The following is an 18,995-nucleotide window of genomic DNA, read 5'->3' as shown; positions in this document are numbered from 1 at the left end:
AGACATTGAAGATCAGATAGTGTTAAAATGTTTATTCTAATTTATTAGCAAAATATTTTACAGTCAATCCCAGAACAAACAAAAATATAGTTTGCTGAATTTTTTAGTTAATCCCATTCCTTCATGCACTCTGTTAATAGCATTCCTTTACCCCAGATATAACCTACCTCACACAATTTATTGTCCACGTGTTCACATTCTTAGAAACTGAATTCTGGGACTGGTGAGATGGTTCAATGGATAAAGTGCTTGTCATATGGGTGTGAGGACCTAAGTGCAGCTCCACAGAACTCACGTAGAAGGCAAGTGTGATAATATGTGTGTCTGTAATTCCAGGAGTCTCATGTCGAGATGGGAGGCAGAAACAAGAGAATTCCCAGGAGCTTGCAGCCAACTAGACTGGCATAGTAAGAGACCCTGTCTGAAGCAAGGTGAAAGGCCAGGGCCAAGCTGACAATGTCCTCTGATCTCCAGCAGATGCCAGGGCACATGCACACAGAGGGGCCTCTAGACTCAGTATTTGATAGTCTTCAATGGGGGGGCATCTCTCGTGATCTTTCCGAGTTTCAGACTTTCGTGTCCCATTTCTAAGCCCTGTTGTTCTGCCCACCGTCTTTCCACTCGCAGTGTCAAGATGTGACCCAGTTAGGACACATGTTATGAAAGATTCATAAGCACTCCAAGACTCCTCCCTCTCAAAGTTCGATCAGAGTTCCAAATCCCAGACAAATTTTTAAAATCTTGCTGCTCACGAACTCCTCAGTCCTTTTCAACAAAATCCACGTTAAGCATCAGACTAGCACAAGAATTCCATGCCTTTGTACTCTAGCACACACTTTACAGGTTCTTGGGGATTCTTGTTGTTTGTTTTACATTTTTAGAAAATCATATTTTGCTCAAATACAGAGATGGGAACATGTTGTTCAAAGTCATAAACTAAGAGCCTATGTGGAAATTTTCCCTTGGCCTCACTTACATGTTGTGAAATATTCCTTTACACTATGTGAAGATGATGTGTCACTGTGATTGGTTTAATGAAGAACTGAGTGGCCAATAGCTAGGCAGGAGGCTCTTAAGTGGGACTTCAGAGACAGAGAGCTCTGGGAGGAAGAAGGGGGTAGTCTCAAGCTGGATGGAGAGGAAGCAGGAGGAGTGTTGTTCAAATCTTAGATTGTCTTTTTTTTTTTTTTTTTTTTTTTTTTTGGTTTTTCAAGACAGGGTTTCTCTGTGTAGCTTTGCGCCTTTCCTGGAACTCACTTTGTAGACCAGGCTGGCCTCGAACTCACAGAGATCTGCCTGGCTCTGCCTCCCGAGTGCTGGGATTAAAGGCGTGCGCCACCACCGCCCGGCTTTAGATTGTCTTTTTAAAAACAAAACCCAGTACCAGATTTGGGGGTAAAAGCGGAAAGATCAGAGAAGCAGATCAAGCCACAGCCGCCACCTGTTAGCTCACAACTCCACGAATCCTCTGACTGAAATCCTGAGTCTTCACCCAAAAGGGTCTCAGTGGAGACCTTCTGCTTCGGTTCCTGTTTCCTCAGGCCTTAATTCCTTTCTCCGCCCTGCTGTCACTTCCTGGGATTAAAGGCGTGTGTGCTTCCCAGTACTGGGATTAAAGGCGTGTATGCTTCCCAGTACTGGGATTAAAGGCGTGTATGCTTCCCAGTACTGGGATTAAAGGCGTGTGTGCTTCCCAGTACTGGGATTAAAGGCGTGTGTGCTTCCCAGTACTGGGATTAAAGGCGTGTGTATTTCCCAGTACTGGGATTAAAGGCGTGTGTATTTCCCAGTACTGGGATTAAAGGTGTGTACCACCATGCCTGGTTCTGTTTCCAGTGTGGCCTTAAACTCATAGAGATCCAGAGGGATCTCTGCCTCCCGAGTGATAGGATGAAGGATGTGTACTACCACTGCCTGGTCTCTATGTCTAGTCTAGTGGCTGGCTCTGTCTTCTGATCCCTAGGCAAGCTTTATTAGGGTTCACAATATATTATCACAGAGGAGGAGTACAGAGTAAAGGTAACTGAGCCACATAAAAGAATGTAGATTTAAAAATATGGGTTAATATAAATTATAAGAACTAGTTAAAGACAAGCCTAGCTAAGGTCAAGCTTTCATAATTAATAATTAGTCTCCATGTCATTTTTTGTAAGCTGGCATTCCAAAGAAAGATCCTTCTACACTTACATATGCAGAAGTCTTGATGGGCAGTGATGGCACATACCTTTAATCCCAGCCGAGGTGGCACTTGGGAGGCAGAGACAGGCGGATCTCATTGAGTTCGAGGCCAGCTTGGTCTACAAAGTGAGTTCCAGGGCAACCAGGAATGTTACACAGAGAAACCCTGTCTGGAAAAAAAAATATCTCAGCGTGTTTTCTCAGGCCTCACTTATGTACACAGTACTCTGAGAATGTTTATGGTAGTGTAACTGCTCCAAAAACTACCGAGGAGGACCAGGACTTTGGAGGTGATCACTCCATGACCCATTTATTGTGTGCCTAACAATTGGAGCATGATCCTTGTTAGTTAAATTACTATCAACCAAAACAGTCAAAGAGGAATCAGAACACAGGTTTGGGGTTTAGAGTCTTCTGTGTGGATCCTAGGTTCCAGACTTCTGAGCCTGTCAATAACTGAATTGCTTATTTCCTTTATCTTTTTCTTCATTCTTAAAGTGGTGATAAAGTATGGATTCTATGTTTGATGTATATAACAGAAGTTATATATACATCCCTAGAATATAATAACCATTATTCAAAATTAGATACCAGGGAGAATATAAACTAAGGTAATGGCTCTCTAACTTGGGGTGATCTAGAGTAGTATGTCATGAGGAAACACGAGTCTGCGTTTCCCACAATAAAAGCGATTCCTAATGGGAGGAGTATACCTGCAGAGGAGGTGTTCTGGTTCATTCTCCTGCTATAACAAAACACTTTTAACCAAAAGAAACTTGAGGAAGGAAGGGTTTATTTGGTTTACATTTCCAGATCATAGTCCATCACTGAGGACTCAGGCAGGAACTCAGGCAGGGATGTGCAGTAGAGACCTGGAGGATGCTGCATGCCAGCTTGCTCTTGGGATCTCTTGGGCTTTTGTAGTCTGGGACCCATGCTCAGGAAATGGTGCTGCCCACAGTCAATCAGCAGTGAAGACACACCTGCAGACTGAGCTGATGAAAGCAGTTATTCAGTAGACACCCTCCCCCAGTTGATTCTAAGTTGTGTTGAGTTGACAGTTGATGCCAGTGCAGAAGGAGGAGAGTAACAAACACTAGATCAAGCAGCATTGTGAATGGAAGAGACCACCCCAGTTTCCCACCAAGTTTCAGGAGCTTCACCTATGGCTGTTCTCAGATCAGAATTCCCACACCTTCACGCAGCACAGCAGACGGTGTGCTCTGAGTGGATCTTCTGTGGAAACCAGTCTTGATCAACCTCCTCAGTGCATTGCTGGGCTTGATCATGGAAATCTCGGGGGAGGGGGAGGGGTCCTGGTTCCTATACACAGCCATGCACACAGACACCTGCAGGCACACATATCTCCACACAAAATAAGCTGAAGTTGGATTGGGCTTAAGTGAGTATACAGCCAAGGAGAAAGGGAAATTTCCCAAGGGTGAAGCCTGTAGCAGAAGACTTTAGGTATCCTGAACTTGAACAATTTGCAAGTTAGGGAAAGATATTGTAGCTAAGATTTTTACCACAGATTTTCAAAAGAAGTCAGACAGTCTCTAGTGAGAAAAATTCCTGATTGTTATCAGAAACAGTGTTAAACATAAAGAAAGCCACAGCTGGACATGTGGCGTGTATCTGTGACCTTAGCACTCCTAAGGATGAGATAGGTGGATTGCTATAAGCATAAGGCTACTCTGAACTACATAAAGAAAACTTATCTCAAAAAACACTGTTTAAGATGCTTTTAAAATGATCTCACAAAGCTTCCCTAATGCACAACGGAACAAGACTCTGCCAGTGAAAGTCAATTGAAAAGCAAACATTGAACTTCAATTTACAAGCTTTGAATATTAAAATTATTAAATCCTTACTAGATAAGAATTTAAAATATAAAAAGGTGAGAGAGAAAAATCACAAAGGTGAACAGGCAACAAGAAACAGTGATGACCAGTCTGTTTTGAAAACAAGTCGAGTGGGAACTTTGGAATGGTCACGTTTTTGCTCAAATGTAAATCCAGAATGAACAGGCTAAACAGTTGATTGGAAAGCCAGGAAGACGGCTCAGTGTTAAGAACACTGTTGCTCTTATGTAAGGCCAGAGTTCAGTTCCTAGTACCCGTGTAGGTCAGTTCACAATTACCTGTAACTCTCGGTCCAGGGAATCTGATAACCTCTTCTGGCCTCTTCAGGTACTGCATGTACATGGTCACACACATACACTCAAGTACATACACATACATATAAAATAAAGTAAACAAAATTTAAAAAAAAGAGGTGATTACAAGCAAGTGAAGAGATTGTTACTAAAACTGAACATAGATGTGAAAATGGTCCAGGGAATATCAGAGCAAGATAAAATGAAGACTCAAAGAGTAGTTGAAAGAATAAGGGGCTATGACAAAGAATGAATGATTTTTTGAGTCTCAGAAGGAGACAATCAAATTAAGAAAAGCATTACAAAAGAGATAATTACTGAAAATTTTCAGAATAGAAGACAATTCACAAAAACAAGGAACAAAAATTTTTTTAAATATCTTGTAGACGAATTTCTAAGCCATCTTATTAAATAAAAAAACACGGAGCTAGAAATAGGGGTGAAAATCTGACAGAGATCAGAAAAATTGGAACAGCCACCAGCTAACCTTACCTCACCATGACGCAGCTTCCATGACGCAGCTTCCAAAGTGCGAGCTACTTCCTGTCTTACCCAAGCCTTTATTGCCTTGCTGTTCTGCCCTTTCATTGGCTGTTAGCCCAGCTACCTCACTTCCTTGTCACTACCTGTCTGTACAGACCTCCAGGTCTTTATGGTTGGTACTGGGATTAAAGGCGTGTGTCACCACACTTGGCTCTGTTCCCTAGTGTGACCTTGAACACACAGAGATCCAGATGGATTAAGGGTGTGTGCTAACATTCCATGACTTCTGTTTTTACTAATAGTGGCTGACCTTTATCCTCTGATCCTCAGATAAATTTTATTGGGGGACACAGATAAATTATCACCACAACATCTATTTTTTCTAAAACAAAAGAAAAGAGAGCTCATTTTTAAAGCATTTTAGGCTTTGTAAAAGTAAAAAATAGGAAATTAAAGACATGCACAACGTCTTCAAAATCATAAGGATGGTCATGCTAACCAAGAACCTGCCAGCAAAGATGGTCTTAGAGAGTGAGTGGCAGAAATGCCTTTAAATAAAGACCATGTAAGAATTTTTAAATTAATAGAATCCACCTATTAATAGGAAGTTCTCACAGTTGGTCCATGGCCGCCTCTCTATCCTTAAAAACCACCAAGACTTTAAGGAGCTTTTAATTGTTAGGCTATCTCAGGAAACATTTGCCCTAGTGGGAGTTAAGAAAATACTTTATCTATTGAATCTGCTAAGTCAATTTTAATATAAATACTATGCTTTTTGAAATAACTATTTTTGACAAAGTTACTGTGAGAATAGTAGCACCAATTAGGGTCTTAAAAATCTTTTTGCTGTTGACACTAGCATTAATAATTTAAGAGCCCTGTCATCTAGGGTGATAGAATAAGGACAATCAGATATCCCTTTTCATCAAAGCAACACCTAGCAACACTAGTTTTTTAGTGTTTTAAAAAAAAAAACCCACTAGCACCAAGCTACCAAAGCAACATTTTCAGAATCTTAATAACAGTGAGGATGTAGCTTGAAAGTAGAGTGCCTTTTTAGCATACACAAGGCCCTGGGTTCATCACTAACACTGAAAAGAAAAAAAAAATCTAGAAATTAACCAAAGGCTTACAGCATGTCAACTGTGTCAGGACTGTATGGAACATGATCAGACCGGTGAACTGCACGAGCACGAACATGACCTACTGCTGCTATCCCGCTTTGGCGGTGAAATGAGTTCCCTGGTCAGAAACAATGCTGTACAGAACACATGATGATGGATAAGGTGTTCTGTAGGTCCCTGGGCGATAGTTTGGGCAGAAGCATTACGTACATGAAATGCAAACTCGTAACCTGAATTTAAGTATCTGTCCTCATCAGGACGAAGTGCTGCTCTTTCCACCGTGGGTGTGATTTAATGTAGTAAACCTGCCATCCACTCTGAAAGCAGGAATTCCTCCCCCAGTCTATCTTCTTTGGACGGTCCTCATGGCTCTGTTATATGATCCCAGATCCCATCAAGCTGATGATGACGATCAACACTCATCTGAGACATGAAGGCTAAGGAGCCCCTTCCCCTCATCCCTACTACCTCAGCTCAGCTCACTCTTCAAAAGTGAATAGATGCTCATCTGCTGTGGAGGGCTTTCTGTATCTGGGTCCATATATCAGTCAGTTTTAAGACCGGACATATTTCACAAACCTGTAAGCTTTAAAGGCGAGCACTACAGCATACACAGTGGAGAGGACAGGGAGCCTAGGTGTCAGGGCAACACAGGACACAGGTACGAGGGGCTCACCAGGTTGTATTTGCCCCCACAACAAACTTAGAGGTGTGTGCTACTCACACTTCCACCCATGTTTAAGGAGGCTAGTGTCCTGTAAGGCCACACAGCAATGGCGCAGCCGCTCTGGTGCTGTGGGATGGTCTGTATGTCAAGTGTGTTGCTGATTGGTCAATAAATAAATCACTGATTGGCCAGTGGCCAGGCAGGAAGTATAGGTGGGACAAGGAGGAGAATAAAGCTGGGAAGTGGAAGGCTGGGTCAGAGAGACACTGCCAGCTGCCATGATGACAAACAGCATGTGAAGATGCCGGTAAGCCACGAGCCATGTGGCAAGGTATAGATTTATAGAAATGGATTAATTTAAGCTGTAAGAACAGTTAGCAAGAAGCCTGCCACGGCCATACAGTTTGTAACCAATATAAGTCTCTGTGTTTACTTGGTCGGGTCTGAGCGGCCGTGGGACTGGCGGGTGAGAGAGATTTGTCCTGACTGTGGGCCAGGCAGGAAAACTTTAGCTACAACACGGCTCTAACAAGAACGGACATCCCATTCCATCCTCCCTCCTCTGTTATTCTCGGGGTCATGTGCAGGCTAGAGAATGCTTCCTTGTCTTAGGATTAAACGGTGTCCTTACACAATTGATCAAAAGGACTTTAAGCTCCAACTTTTTCTTGCTGTCACATCGCTATTGACTCCTTGGTATAGTCACAGAAAGATTTTATTTGGGAGCCAGAGTTATTTTCAAAATTCATTCTATTTTTCAAAAAAAAATATTAAAAACCAAGACCAGAGCAGTGATACGGAGACTAAGAGTACAGCTGCTTTCCCAAGGATCCAGGTTCAAGCCCCAGCACTCACAGGCTGCACATAACCACCTGAAACTCCGGTTTCTAGGGATCTGATGCCCTCTCCCCACACTGCACACACGTGGTGCATATACATACATGCAGTCAACACACACACAACATTTTTTAAAGAAAAAATCAAAAGCCAACTACTTTCTTTAAATTTATTTGACAAAATAATACATATTAAATTTCAGTTTATAAATTTAGACAAGGAAGTAATTCTAATTTCCCACTTGAGGTTGTTAGAAAACACCTACAGAGAAACCTGGCTGCCTTTAGAGATACCTGCTTTCAAAATTAAGAATTGAATCAAGTGAAAAATGTACCAAAAGAGGTTAAACTTGGTAGAAAGCATTTTTCTGTGTAAATATTTATCTGTGGCCTGTACGCCTCACCTTATTTCATGTTACATTACTGTCATGCAGTTACACCTTGAGCACACGGTGAACATGTGGTAAGTACTTATTAAACTGAAGAACTGGCCAACACTCTTAACTGCATCATTCCTAACAATCAAACCAGCTTGTACTTTGCAGCTTTTTGGTGACCCGATGTAGTAGGGGGTTGTATTCCAGTTGATTGGCTCCTTGGAAGATGTAATAGTGTCCTAAAATGGAAACAAATCCCATTCTTTAATTCTTACTTGTGTTTCTTTAAAACTTAGAGCTGATTTTAAAGGTTATCTAGACTACCGAAGGTGTGATTGAGATGTCAGTGTTGGGGGCCCTTGTCAGTGCACCCTGCTCTCACCCTCGGCTAGTCACTCTCTGGGTGGAGGTCCCAAGAGAGGACACAGGGTCCAGGTCAAGCACACAGGGATCCTGAAGGAGGAAAAGGCTCGGGAGAACTCAAATCTGTTTTCAAATGTTGGTCCACTCAGGAGAGAAGGAACAAAACGCTGATTTCTGTTCTTGTTAAATGTGTTGTGCACCTCATCTCACACAATGTGGGCTGTGTCTTAGCTCTGTGACACCAACAGGCAAGTTTGCTCAGGCTGAATTTGAACATATTCACACCACAAACTGGAGCACCTTACCCCCACTCTGGATCCCAGTCTGCATTATCGTATTTGAAAATGTGGCTTCTCATCTTTTTCCCAGCTACTTACTTTTGAAATAGAACACCGCATCAATTTTAGGCCCAATTCCTGGGAAGTGTGTGGAAATAGGTTTGGGGTAAGCAGGGTCCATGGACTGTTGCCTCACATCATACCTGTGGGAGGAAATGGCCAGCAGGAGCACAATGAGAATATGGACTTCATCAACATGAGGCATATATTCATCTTTCCTGAAAGTGTTTTAAATGTACTCATGAAAAGTTCAAAGACCGAAACAGGTGGTTGATTTTTCCCTAAGTCAGCACAGGAGTCAAAACTCGGACGGTGACTCCCCTCAAACCTGCCCACCCTCCCAGGGTTCCCCCGCAGCTCAGCATTGAAGAGGGCTTGATACTTGTGTGACAGCACTCACTGGCCCAGTGACTTAGCTGCCTGCCACCATTTTTGAAAATCCTTTCTAGCGAGACACATAATTATTGATTTTTCTCCCATGGTGAAAAGAAGCAGGGCTAAAGAGTCACAGAACCAACAGGTTTTGAACATCCATGTTAAAGAAAAACTAAAAGTAAAACACATCATGTCCACACTGGAGAGTGAGGTCCTAGTATTTCCATAAAGTCTCTTTTTAAATTAATATGCACTCTAGTGCATTACTTTATTTTTTTAATTAAAAGATTTTTCTACCAACCATAGATACCCCTCTCCTCCCTCCTCCTGCCCCCCAGCCTTCCCCCCACAACCCACCCCTCATTCCCACCTCCTCCAAGGCAAGGTCTCCCATGGGGAGTCAGCAGAGCCTGGTACATTCAGGTGAGGCAGGTCCAAGCCCCTCCTCCCTGCACCAAGGCTGTGCAAAGTGTCTCACCATAGGCACTAGGCTCCAAAAAGCCAGCTCATGTACTAGAGACAGGTCCTGATCCCACTGCCTGGGGGCCCCCTAAACAGTTCAAGCTAAACAACTGTCTCCCTTATCCAGAGGGCCTAGTCTGGTACCATGGGGGCTCCTCAGCTGTTGGTCCACAGTTCATGCATTTCCACTAGTTTGGCTAGCTGTCTCTGTACTTTTCCCCTATAAAGTCTCTTTTATCACTGAGTGAAAAGAGTCAGTTTTCTCTAGACTTCCACATGACAATTGAACATGCTTATTATCTTATTTCGCACTCAATTTAGTTCTCCAACTGTCGCTTGCTCAACACTGGCCCTCTGGCATTTAGGAAAAGGAAATTCTTTGGTTGGTTGGAAGTGTAAAGGGGAGCCTGTAATCAGATGAATTTTTAGGAATGTTGGATCGCAATATATTATACCTGTTTGTCACCTCTCCAGAAAATCTTATCTGGTGAAATCATAAGTCCTCTTTCTCAAGGAAGGCTAAAGTTGGCAGACCAATTTATGTGACAACTATGTGACGTTCAGTTGAAATGAGATTTTGAATTTTAAATATTCAAGAAAACATAGAGGTTTTACTATCTTCGTACTCTCTGTCATGTCTTATGTCAACACGCAAGCAATACAGCTCCTGATTGTTTTCCTCAGAAGGGGACAGGGACGACGATCCCTCTCTCCTTCGACATCAGGGGAAACAACCAGACTACTACTGGAATGAGTGCCTGGTCTCCCCCTGCCTCTCTGTCACTCAAAGGGCAGGTTCCTTATTTTGTGTTCTGGGGCCACCAATTACCGGAAGGAGTCTTGGAGTCCAGACACTCTCCAGAATGAAAATATTTCAGAAAACAAAGGCCTGGAGAAAAGAACCAGGCTGACAGTGACTGTTTCAGACCCATTTTCTCTTGCTGCCTCTCCCAAAAAAGACAAAGGTATTGAAACTTTCATAGAAAAACTGCCTTCTGGAAATTCCATTCTGTGCCTGCCTCACAAATCTTAGTGGATAGGGTACCAGCCATGGGACCTCACCTCCAGCATTGTTTATCCACAAAGAAGTAGACTTTACGGAGAACCGGATCAAAGACAGCTGCATCGACCTTCTTCACAGACTTGGGGAAGCCCAGAGAGTATATGCTCCTGGGGTAGTGTGGCTTTGGTACTAAGTTGTTTATTAACCAGTACTTGTCATCTATAAGGACAAACACAGAGGGAACAACAGAGTCACACCAAAAAAAAAAATAATAAAAATACTGACTTACTATAAATCATTTCTCTTGTGTAGAGTTCTTAAATTAATTTTATTTGTGCTAGAGCGGGAAGTGAGTAACCCTGAGATTCCATCCATGGTAAGTAGTTTCTCTGTGACTGAGAAATGTTTCTGTTTTTGTTCTCAGTCATTGGTTTACCTCCTGTGGCTCTATTGCTTAGATGCTTTAAGTTCCATCATCTCATATTTCATAACTTATCCCAAAGGTTGGGCGTATTTCTTGTATAGTTGAGCTTGTACGTTAACTTACCATTCAGAGCTATGATTACAGAAGTTTGGAGTGCTGTCTTTAGTCTCTATCTACAAAAAGTGGTACCCTTTCCTTCACTGATTCTTTTCCTTAAAGTGTTCTCAGTGGCAGAACCAAGCATTGGAGTTACCTTTAAAAAGAAAGAGTTGATTTCTGCGTTCAGTTTCACAAGCAGCTTGAATACCAGATGGGATGGTTGGCCACATGGAAGAGATTGCAGTAACATTGGTGACTGGACTCCAAGGAAGCTTCCACCAGAGGAATCTGACAGGAAATGCATTTAATATATACGAAAAATTGCTGTAGACTCATATTTTTCAAAACACAAATGGGAACTTGTGAAATGATTCAGTATTTATTTTCATACTCTATTCCATGGATTTCTGCATGACAGCACCATGAAAGAGAACTTGAATCAGTTCAGATAATGACAATGACTTAAACAGGAAACACAAAAAAAGAAATATCCAGAGCCTGGACTCCAGGGATCTAAGATTCTAGTGAGGTCTCACAACCTGTTAGTTGGTTTTATAAATGGAAGAAGTTATTGTTTTATCGTCTCAAAAGAAGAAGCATCCATCCTGCCTCCCACACATTAGCCTTCCTCACTTCCCTCCCCACAATCCAGCATCTGTCTCCATTTCTGCTCCAAAACAGAGACTGGAGTCATTCTGGAATTCTCCAAGTATGCAAGGAAGTCGGCACAGGAGCTTTTTCAAGGCCTTAATTCCAGACTTTTGTGTGTGTGTGTGTGTGTGTGTGTGTGTGTGTGTGTGTGTGTGTGTGTGTGTAGGTGTTCATGTATATGTATGTGTGTTTGTACACTTGTGTGTGAAGGCCACAGGTTTCTTCCTCAACCACTGTCCCATGCTTATCTTTTGAGACGTGTTCTCATTGAGCCTGGAGGTTTTGGGTTCAATTAGACTGGTTTAGACTCCACAAGCCCCGGTGACCCTGCTATCCTTCCCCTGCACTCGGATTCACAGTCCGTGCAGCTGCCCCTGGACATTTCTATGTGGATGCTGGGGATTCATCTCAGGTCCTCTTCTTTGAACACCAAGTACCTTGCCAACAGAACCATCTCCCCAGCCACTGAGACCTCATCATTTTTACCTGGGCTTCTCCACTTCCTGTCTTTTAATTCCCAGCCAGATTCCTACTACAAATTTAATTTTTTCACACACTAGCTTCCTAGTCAACACAAACAACATCACACCAGTTTTTCAAAAATCTAAGATGTCTCCAAAACTTGGGAATCAAGTCCATGTCCCTGCCTTACAAATTTGATCTACATCCTTTCAAATATCTTCTGACAAAAAAAAAAAAACCATAACAAACAAATTTAAAAAACTAACAAATTTAACCATACAGCCCATAACATTGATTAGATATGAAAATAATCATACCGATCTTTAAAGAAAAGGATTTTATCTCCCATTGTTGTGACAGCGTCAAACCTCAAGCTTTGCTGACAGACAGTTGATAGTGGTCTGCTAGGATTTGCCAAGGGTGGTTTTTTCGCTGGGGGTCCTGAAAATACATTTTGATGTTCATTTGGTGGAGTTTTGTAAGAGGAAAAGCTGGTCTTTTTAAATATTCTGTTTCTTAAAGGAAAATAAAAAAGAGTTGTGTCTCTTATGAAATTCATGAGAAGCATGCCCAGAAGAGTTTGTCCCGCTGAGTTGCATCATCACGGAGGAGAATAATTGAATTTCCTTTCTCTGGAAGCCCAATCAACAGAGCGGTGGTACCACTGTTAGGAAACACTCCAAATGTGAAACAAAATGAAGACAGTGTCTCTGAAGCCTGTCTCACAGGGTACACACGGGCTTCAAAATGAGATAGTCAAATTTTCCAAATATAAATATCAGAGATTATTCATAAACATGCATGGCCTTGTACGGCAAATTATAAGGTCTGACTTACCATAGAGGGACTGAATGCTACGTATGTCATCAGCAGAGAGGCGGAATGTGTCGGGGTCAAGGAAACCATAGCTGGGGTACATTATTGCTTTTGGATTGTTGGAGTGCTGCAGCCCCAAGGAATGGCCAAGCTCATGAACGGCAACAAGGAACAGGTTTGTGTCTAAGAGGCAAGAAGGTAAAAGAATCAAGTTGTGAAATAGACTGTCACCTTTTATTTAATTCACACATGAAATTGTCCATGTCTATGGGGTACTGTGTGATGTTCTGATGTCTACACTTACTGCATAATGTTTAAGACAGGATAAAGATATCCGTCTCTTCAAATAGGTACCATTTATTTGTGGCAAAAACACTCAAAATACTTTCTTCCAGGCTTTTGAAATAAACAGTAGTTGTATTGCTGTGCCATAGAGCTTGGAGTGGGGCTCCATGCTCCTAACTGTGACTTAGTACTAATGGATCAACCATTACCCACCTGCCTCCCCTTTCTCCTTGGCCACTGGTAACCACCATTCTGCTCTCAGCATTTATGAGATTAACTTTTCTCATGTCTCAATGTGAACGAGATAGTGAGGTTCTCATCTTCCTATGCCTGACCTTTTTACTCATAACCCAGTTCCATCCATGTGATAGGAGTCCATCCATTAGTGGCTGAATGTCATCCCACTGTGAATATGCTGTGCTATGCCACTTGAGTGCAGGTGCCCGTAGAGACCAAAGTTGTTGGATCTGCCTGGGGCTAGTGTTACAGGCAGTTGTGAGCTGCATGACGCGGGTGTTGAAAATAGAACTCAGGTCCTCTATAAGCTCAGTGTGGTCTCTTAACCTCTGAGCCATCTTGCTAGCCCATTGTCTTGTCATTTTGAAGGAAATAATACAACATCTAACACAGCAGAGGGAACATTTGAGAATCCTTTACTTATTTCCCCACTCTTTCAAATAGCTTTTCTCAGTCTCAATATTGTTGTCAATATAGGCTACAAAAGTAGCAGAGCAATCCTCTGTTACAGATATTTAGACATCTCTAGTTGCACCACTCTGTGGAAGTATGAGTCCTCACTTCTGTTTTCAACTAAAAATGTCTGAAAATGTCTCTTTGGAGCCAAAATTGTCTAAAGTTGTGGACCATTTCATTTCCAAACAAATGGAATATGTTCTGGCATGAATCTTCCAAAATGTAAGTCACAGGTATGTTTGGTAGCTCACATTGTTTCTAAATCTTTCTTAAAGCTGGGGACAATGTCATGTGTCTGTTGTTCTAACCACTTGGGAAGCTGAGACACGGGGATTGACTAAGCCTAGGAATTCAAGGTCATAATGTTTTGTAAAGTTAACTCTCATCAGTCCTGATCTTCAAACAGGGACTTTCTGCTTGTCTGCTATTTCTGTTAGGTTATATGCTCCTGGGTAGAATTTGCCCTTTTTGTCTCTGAATAAAAAATACCACTCAACACTGTAACGGAAACTCAGCAAGCATTGATCAGACTCTTCATTACTGGTTCAAAACAATACATCAATACTGGGCATGGTACTGCATGCCTGTATCCCAACTCAGGAAGGTGACGTAGAAGAACCATGAGTTCAAGGCCAGCCTAGGCCACATAGAATTTTCAGAATCACCTTTTTTTATAGTATAGAGTCAAGTCAATTTTAAAAATAAAGCCAGGAGCCAATAGTACATGTTCTAGCCCCTGCTTTTGCACAGACTTGCCACTGACTTTTGTTTGGTCTCCTCAGGTGAGAGCAGCTGCATTGATTTATGTTTCTAGGGTCCATTAGAACTCCAAAGCATTCTTACTTTAAGAGCTTACAAGCAGTCACCAAATGACCCTGGAAAAAAACTCAGACACATGGAGCATGTCTGATTGAGGATTTGTAGTTCAGCAAGTACTGGATCATATATGACATTCCCCTGCAGCCTTCAAAATGTCCTTATCCAAAACGTGATAAGCTCTAGGCTGTGTGTCAAAGCTTTAGATGTGTGTCTACCTTCCTAGCAGACATGGTATATGTAAAAATATAGCTATACCTCACATGAAAAATATCAGTCAGAGAAGGGGCATTCAGGGTGGAGAGACCACACTTGAATTTCTCCCTATGTTTTCCACATGAATGAATTGTATAATTGAGAATTTCCAAGAGATATTAGAAAAGCTGTTGAGATGATGGCTTAAATTTTCTTAGATTAGGGATTACCTCTAATAATAAATAATGAATAATAAATAGTAGGTTAACCTCAGTCCCAATTATCTGAGTGGGATAGTGAGTTATAGTCCCAATTGATTGATTGGACATTCTGGAAATGGTATCCCAAGATCATGCAAGACTCCAAGACTACATATGAGCTTCTACTTCTCCACAGGGATCTGTAAATTTTCTATAAATATCTTTGCAGGTCATCATGAATCTAAGAAATTGTTAACATATGATCAATTACAGAATTAGTGTTCGCTTTTAAGTTTATAGATTTTACTGGTCAAAACTCAAACAGCAACTTTCCCCTTTCTAAGAGTTTACAGTACAGAACTTGCTCGTATAAGCTTGGTGATTCTTACAGATGATCTCTAACACAATCATACCTAATACCCCTGACTTGCAATGAGGAAAAATTGGACTAAATACATAAAATGTTAAATTTGATTTAGAGGTGAACAATCAGAATTTGTTATTTAAGACTATAATATTTTGTCAGAATCTATTGTTTCAAGATCAGAACATACCTTAAATTTAATTTTAGTTAGTTTTCATTTTTTTTCTCTCTTACCTTGAGAACTTTTACTCCAGATTTCTGCCTCATCAAAATGTGCATCTCCTTGAATACCAGGTCCAGGGTAAAATGCATGGGCTATTGTACCCCCTCTGCCATCAAAAGGATTGGGGTCTCCATGAGCTTTTTAAAACGAAAGAAAGTCGTTAGTCAGCTCCATCTGTCACACAGCCTGACAAATGACACGGGGGGGGGGGGGGGGGGGGGGGGGGCCGGGGGGAGCTCAGGTTGTGTACCTCCGAATGCAAAGCGTATCATGATGTCAGCCTCTCCTTTATAAATCTTCCTGAATCTCAGAGGGGTCACATCACTCCAGACTTGGAAAGCTTTCTGAAATATGTTGTCCACATCCTCACGCTTCATGTCAGGCGTGTAATTATAGATCCTATGTTAAATAACGAGGGAACAACCAGCACACCAAGGGTTAATCTTGTCTTTTCCAGCCTCTCAGTTCTGCACCTACACCTGCAGAAAGAACTTCCTCACATACTCACAGTCCACGTGAAAACAAATTGGTTGAAGTTCAAACCACTTTTTTTTGAAAACTTTTTTTAATCAATCAAAATGTAATTTAATTTCCTCTTGTTTATAATTTACTAGTAATTATTGTGAAAGATTCACTTTCATAAACACAAGTCCCCATTGTGCCCCAATTCCACATTTACCCGTCTTTAATATTCTGCAGACTTCTCCTGTCTTGTCTCTATTCTGAATCGAATGGTTTCATTCTCTTTGTTTGCAGCTTTTCTACTCTGACTGACTGACTGACAGGCAAATGGCTGCCAGTCTTCCTTCAGTGAGCAGCTCTCCTCATAGAGATAAGGAGTTCCTATATGTGTAGAGGTGTGTGTAGTGCGTACGTGCGTGCATGTAGAGGCCTGCAGTTGACTCAGATGTCTTCCTCAGTCACGTTCCACTTTGCTTATTGAGGCAGGGTCTCTCAACTAAAACCAGAGAACCTGATTCTACTAGTCTAGCTAGCCAGCTGGCCCTGGGCATCCCTTGTTTCTGCCTCCCATGTGCTGGGATTACAGGCAGCCACCATGCCTATAATGGCTTTTACATGGCTTCTTGGAACCTGAGGATTGTCATACAATCCTCATGGTTGTATGACAAGCGCTTTCTCCACTGAGCCATCATACCAGCCTGGAGACAATGAACGCTGTAGTGTTAACAACTTACAGAGGCTACTCTTAGATTTAAAACTTTCTTGTAGCTAAAAGTTTTAGGCTTCTAGAAGCCACACCCTTGGGAAAGTAGAGTTCAATGGGGCATACACTGACATTACCTGTAGGTGAGGTGACGCTTCATCCATCGTGACCTCCCCGGCACCGCCATACGATACTGTACATCAGGCACACTACATCGAGGTGTGTGCATCATCGCCAGAGTTGGGCTGTCCAGTTGCCCAGTCGCTTCCAGCCCGAAGAACTGCTGCATTTCCTGGATTTTTTCTTCTAGCGTGTTTCCATTGGTTTTGGATTTTGTCTTCAGAATTCTGTCCTCTTGAAAGTTGTAATGTCTTGTCAAGTACTCCTAGACAAAACACAGGTAATGTACATAGTTACACAGTACACGTGTACACTGCCAGGTTTCTGTTGGACCTCTGCAAGCATGGTCAACAGCAGGTTGGTGCTCCTGGACCAGATGTTTTCATCACAGCCTACATTATTATTGTTTAGACAATCAATTACAAGGAAGAAAAAAATTTAACTTCCTATGCTATTTAAACATGTCTTAAATAATTAGATTCCCAAAAGCCCAGTGGGAAAACTATTTATTATTCTGCTTCTTCAGACTTGCTTCTGGGTTTTTTTTTTTTTTTTTTTTTTTTTTTTTTTTTTTTTTTTTTTGGTTTTTCGAGGCAGGGTTTCTCTGTGTAGCTTTGCGCCTTTCCTGGGACTCACTTGGTAGCCCAGGCTGACCTCGAACTCACAGAGATCCGCCTGGCTCTGCCTCCCAAGTGCTGGGATTAAAGGCATGCGCCACCACCGCCCGGCTTGCTTCTGGATTTTTAGCACCATTTTGGCATCTAGTGTATAAGGGCACACTGTAAATGGCAAAATCTATATTGTCTATAGATTTATAGCCATTTAAGCTGGTATCAAAACTTTACTGAGTTGGGAGAGGTAGCTCAGTGTTGGAGCATATGCCTGGCATGCTTGGAGGTCTGGACTTGAGCCACAGCTTTGGGGAAAGTCTTGACACAATGGAAGACTTGGATAAATTCAAAGTAAAAATAAGGTTAGAAAATAGAGCCAACTGCTGAGGAGGCCAATACAGAAGGACCACCTGAGGCCACAAGTTCAAGGCTAGACTAGACAACACAGCAGACCCTGTCTCAAAAAGGAATGTATGTAATTTTAGAAAATAGGGGCTCAATTTTATTTCATTATAAAAAGGTAATATTTTTTCAAATTTTATTTTTAAATATTTATGAATAAACATCTGAGGTAAACATAGAGGGAGCATGCTGTAACTATCATGAAAATTTGAAGCATCTACATAGATTAAGCCATGTCCAAATCTCACATCTTTAATGGACATTAAATTACTACTGTAAATAAAAGACAAAATGAGGTGGGCAATCAAAATACAGCACTCTATCGTAAGTGTAGTCCAATAATATTGAGCTAAAATTATTTACCCAAAGCTTTTTGTAGATGGCACAATTATTCATCAATTTAATAAGATGCTTTTAAATCACCACTTCATTTTTATATTCCTCTATAGAAAACAAAACATGCCAAAAAGAAAACAGCTATTTATGCTAATTTTCAAATCAAATAGTACTTTTCAAAATAAAGCTTGCATATTCAGTAAATATCACAGACAAAGGCCCGACCAGGGCAATCCTGTCAATACTTACCTCAGCAAATTTTGTTTCATTCACAGGAATGGCCCCAGAGACAGACACCTGCAAGACCACAATCAGCATGAGAAACTTCATTGTGACCAGGTTCTTTTGGCAGGGCCTGCTGGTCACTCTGCTCCCTTACTGCAAGTTCCCTTAAAGTCCGCTTTATATAGCCCTTTAGGCCGGATCTGTGAACATGAAATCCTGAGTGACTCACAGTTGATATCATCCCTTGCTTTACTTCAGAGTCATGTGAACTAACTGTGGGTCAAAGTGTCACCTAACTCATCCCTCACCTAAGCATCTCTAGTATATTTCCTCGAAGTGACCAGTGAGCCTGAACTTCTACTATTAGTGAAGGTAAGATACAAGAACAACAAATCTATCAAGCACACAGAGACAACTCCATTAGCAGAGTTTGGAAAGCTTGATGTTGTCAATAGTCCTTACTCTGATTTCCTTACACCCATTATAGATGAAGTGCTTTAAAGGAAATTTTAAAAGAATGTGTAAAGAAAGTATTTTTGCTCGAATA

General features: G+C 41.6%; 1 protein-coding gene across 1 annotated transcript; it reads right to left on the bottom strand.

Annotated features, from left to right (window-relative positions):
• Nucleotides 1-7,958: 7,958 nt before the first annotated feature.
• Mmp12 (matrix metallopeptidase 12) lies at nucleotides 7,959-18,553 on the bottom strand. The gene is made up of 10 exons (XM_052726727.1): nucleotides 18,473-18,553; nucleotides 16,892-17,139; nucleotides 15,840-15,988; nucleotides 15,601-15,726; nucleotides 12,835-12,996; nucleotides 12,315-12,438; nucleotides 11,039-11,172; nucleotides 10,421-10,580; nucleotides 8,561-8,664; nucleotides 7,959-8,059 (listed from the first exon to the last, which is right to left on the bottom strand). The coding sequence occupies exons 1-10, from the start codon at nucleotides 18,551-18,553 to the stop codon at nucleotides 7,959-7,961; spliced, it is 1,389 nt and encodes a 462-aa protein (XP_052582687.1).
• Nucleotides 18,554-18,995: the final 442 nt, after the last annotated feature.

The sequence above is a fragment of the Peromyscus californicus genome, unplaced genomic scaffold (assembly GCF_007827085.1).
Source record: "Peromyscus californicus insignis strain IS unplaced genomic scaffold, ASM782708v3 Scaffold_11__1_contigs__length_118956290, whole genome shotgun sequence".
NCBI classification, from domain to species: domain Eukaryota; kingdom Metazoa; phylum Chordata; class Mammalia; order Rodentia; family Cricetidae; genus Peromyscus; species Peromyscus californicus.
The sequence above is the reverse complement of the archived record's forward strand: the minus strand, read 5'-3'. Positions and strand labels throughout refer to the sequence as shown.

What these genes read in the sequence shown, in the direction of transcription:
- Mmp12 (XM_052726727.1), bottom strand. Translation starts at nt 18,553, where the DNA reads ATGAAGTTTCTCATGCTGATTGTGGTCTTGCAGGTGTCTGTCTCTGGG. An exon ending in TAGCATTCAGTCCCTCTATG is followed by an intron (nt 12,439 to 12,834) that starts GTAAGTCAGACC and finishes ATGTATTTTCAG; the next exon opens with GACCCCCAGCGAAAAAACCA. An exon ending in TGCGGTGTTCTATTTCAAAA is followed by an intron (nt 8,060 to 8,560) that starts GTAAGTAGCTGG and finishes TTTCCATTTTAG; the next exon opens with GACACTATTACATCTTCCAA.